A 3,526-nucleotide genomic window follows, 5' to 3' on the forward strand; every position below is an offset into this window, starting at 1 on the left:
TAAAAATTGCACTCAAGTGTGTTAAGAAACAGTCATGAAAGTGCACTTTAAGTACACTTAAGTGGACTTTTATTTCATTATTATTATATTATTTGCAAGTATTGTTAAAAATATACTTTTAAGATTTGAAGTATACTACAAGTGCACATTCAATACAATTCTAAACACTTCTTTTTCACAAGTGGTTTGGAAAATAGATGGATGGGCTATTAATGAAACTCTCTTTAAACACACCAATGCATACCCATAATCATGTGTAATGATGCAAAGACAGTATTGTATTTAAGGGACATATTTAATACAGTAGCAGTAGTTAGTTACAGAAATTTCAAAAAATATAACATATTTTCATGAATATAAATCCATTTACACCCCCAAATGTGTCCCCCTCTTCCTTTTTTCCCCAGAGACATTTGTCACCAGCCATCTGTCTGTCTGCCCACCCCCCCAAACCCCGACTCTCTGTCTGCGCTTTAAACTATCTAATCAAGCAGCATCGCCTTTGCACTGGAACACACTCTCACACACACACTGATCAAAAACACACACATTCACATCAGGGAGTTTAACAGAAATTATCATTTTTATATATCCTCTTAACAAGTGCTACAAATACTGAACACATTTCTGAACATTGCAAATTAGGAGAAAAAATAGTATGAAAATACTGTACAATTTGCATCTCTACACCAGTGTATATAGGCTTCAACACAGTCACACACTCTTACAGCAGCACAAGCAAGTTCATCCTCAGTGCAGCATCGTTGTGGTCAGTTTGAATGTTTTTCGAGAAAACTGACCTCCTGTTTGCTTGAATAGTTCTGTGTGCTTATTTTGAGTGTGTCAAAGTCGACGAATAGATGTCAACGAACATGAATTCACACATGCAGACACACAAAGTCACATCATTCCAGCAATTCATCCATGAATACAGTAGAGTACACAAAACTATGAGTGTTATTTACAAACATAGAGCAATATGTTCTCCATCATAAGTCCATCAGTTCACCACATCAGAACGGACCAGCCGTCAATAGATTCCCACCTTTTTAACCCCTTAACCCAATGTTTTTTTTTTTCTTCAACTTCATGTTTTCTGTTCTTCTCATTTCGTTCCCTCACACTTTGGTGGCCAGCGACTGCACCTCCGACTTTTGAGTCTGGGCACTGAGGGTTGAAGACATGGAGCTCATGTGCCCATGCATGGCCTTCTTCAGATTCAGCAGACACAGGCACTGCGAGCGGAAGCGCAGGTCAAAGAAGGCATAGAGGAACGGGTTGAGGCAGCTGTTGACATACGCCAGGCATGTGGCGTACGGATGAGCCAGAAGCAGAAAGTTTAGGAAGCCGCATGAGGTGGGCGCCAGGTCTAGATATGACAGCGCATCCATGCTCTTCAGCACATGGAAAGGTGTCCAGCAGAAAGCAAAAACCACTACCAAGGTAGTGATGATCTTCAGGAGACGACGCTTCTTCTGGTCTTCCTTGCGCAGGTGGCTGAAATGCCGGGTGACTGTGCAGCCGATGAAGCAGTAGCAGATGGTCATGGCCAAGAAAGGCAGGAGAAAACCAAGAGCGGAGGACGAAAGACTCAGACCTGCAATCCAAAGGGATTCGTGATGCTGATTGAGAGTGACCAGGCTGAAGTCCATCGCACAGGTGGTGCGGTTGTTCCCGGCGTCATTCACCGTAGTGCGGAACAGGAGAGTTGGCACGGCCAGCAGGCACGAGAGGAACCAGATGGCACCCAGCGACGCCAGCATGGTGGCCCGGGACCGGAGCCGCCCGCTGGACAGAGAGTGGACGATGGCAAGGTAGCGGTCAAAACTCAGGCAGGTCAGGCAGAAGACGCTTGCGTACATGTTGACAAGCACCACATAACTGCTGATCTTGCAGAGAGCCACGCCGAACGGCCAGTGGTAACCCAGCGCGGTGTACACAGCCCACAGCGGCAGCGTGATGACGAACGTCAGGTCCGCGAGCGCCAGGTTACCGATGTAAACGTCTGCCGCGCGCCGTTTGGATTTGGCGCGCCAGACGGTGAAGATTACCACGCCGTTCCCGGAGAGCCCGAGGATGAAAATGAGCATGTACAGCACGGGAATGAGAGAATAAGACGGCTCCCACTCTGAGTAGTCGCACGCAGTCTCGTTATCTTCATAGTAGTCGTACGAGTCAGCGTATTCCGGCGTTGGCTCCATTTGGTGAGGGCGCTTTAGTTTTGAGTCCGTCAGTTTTCTTGTGCAGTTTTATCCGAATGTCTGGTCTTACTTTTATAGAGTTCAGTGAGAATGTTTGGATTCTTTTGTCTGAAACAAGAGTCTGAGGTAAGTTTCCCTCACTGGAAGCTGAAGCGCGTCTGTGTGAGGGAGAGAAGTGCCCTGTCTTTTTAAACTCCAGACTTCTCACCCCTCCCATTGGACCCATATATCGGACCCCTTATCTCCAGCCAGCCCCCCCACACACACACACTCCCACCCACCACGGCACCCCCCTCCACCCTTGGGCCACGCAGTCGGCAGGAGCGAGTGTCAACAAAGTGAGCTTAACCCTTGTTTTTCTTCTTAATGAAAAAGTAATGGCCCGCTCGTCTTTCAAGTTAGATTTAACTTAAATTGTCTGACAAAAAAATTTTTTTTACGTCACGTCTCATTTATGGAACTTTTTAAATAAAAAATGAGAAGAAACAACGCAGAGTTGCAGTCGCAGAATTTAAATGGATGTTAACTTTTCCACATAGTAAACATTTGTTCATTCACGTCAAGCATACTTAAACATCCTGGCCAAATAAATAATTTAAAAATAAATAGGCTACATTTATTTTTCAGTAGGCTAGCATATTTTGTTTCTAAAATATGCTTAGGTTTAATTGCTTCCTGAAAGTTTTATGTAAAACTTCGTTGTACTTTTTCGAAACATTTGAATTTAATTACTAATGAAGAATAAAATTGAGAGGACTTATTAAATCGAGTGAGACAGAAATTATTGCGAGTTAAATGAATGGAAATAAAGATGCTATAATAATGAAAAGATGTGTTATAGTAAAGCAGCCCTAAAAGTTTTTGAGTTCAAAGCCTCATTTTGGAAAAAATGCGTGTAAAATAATTTAACTGCACTGACAATGTGTGTATTCTTATACCTGAACTAGCCTTCTGTTTTTCTTTATTTATTTATATTATTTTTTATGAATCACACTGTAAGTGTTAATCTTTTTATTAATTATTGCTTAAATTGGACGGTACCTGACTGTATGGCACAAATTAAACTTAATTAAATTAAACATGCAACTAAACATGCCTAAACAGGTTTCAGACAGGTTCCCAGTGAAACCAGAGCCTGGGACCAAATGATAATGTAAAAGAGGCATTGCTCTGTGATTTCCTCTCACTCAAACATTACATGAAGGTGACATTCATTCACTTCAAACACTCTGCGTCCACTGCAACACATCACTGCAGCCTCTTTAATATGAAGAAGAGATTTACATGCCCATTCAAACTCTTAACGAGAAACATAAACAGACCTG

The 3,526-nt window shown here is 42.6% G+C and overlaps 1 protein-coding gene across 1 annotated transcript; it reads right to left on the minus strand.

Moving 5' to 3' along the window:
• Positions 1-379: 379 nt before the first annotated feature.
• On the minus strand, positions 380-2,342 carry LOC107687998 (apelin receptor A-like). Its single transcript, XM_016485527.1, has one exon. The coding sequence runs from the start codon at positions 2,199-2,201 to the stop codon at positions 1,119-1,121; it is 1,083 nt and encodes a 360-aa protein (XP_016341013.1). The 5' UTR covers positions 2,202-2,342; the 3' UTR covers positions 380-1,118.
• Between the last annotated feature and the right edge of the window lie 1,184 nt (positions 2,343-3,526).

Source organism: Sinocyclocheilus anshuiensis, unplaced genomic scaffold (assembly GCF_001515605.1).
Source record: "Sinocyclocheilus anshuiensis isolate Anshui unplaced genomic scaffold, SAMN03320099.WGS_v1.1 scaffold213, whole genome shotgun sequence".
Classification (NCBI taxonomy): Eukaryota; Metazoa; Chordata; class Actinopteri; order Cypriniformes; family Cyprinidae; genus Sinocyclocheilus; species Sinocyclocheilus anshuiensis.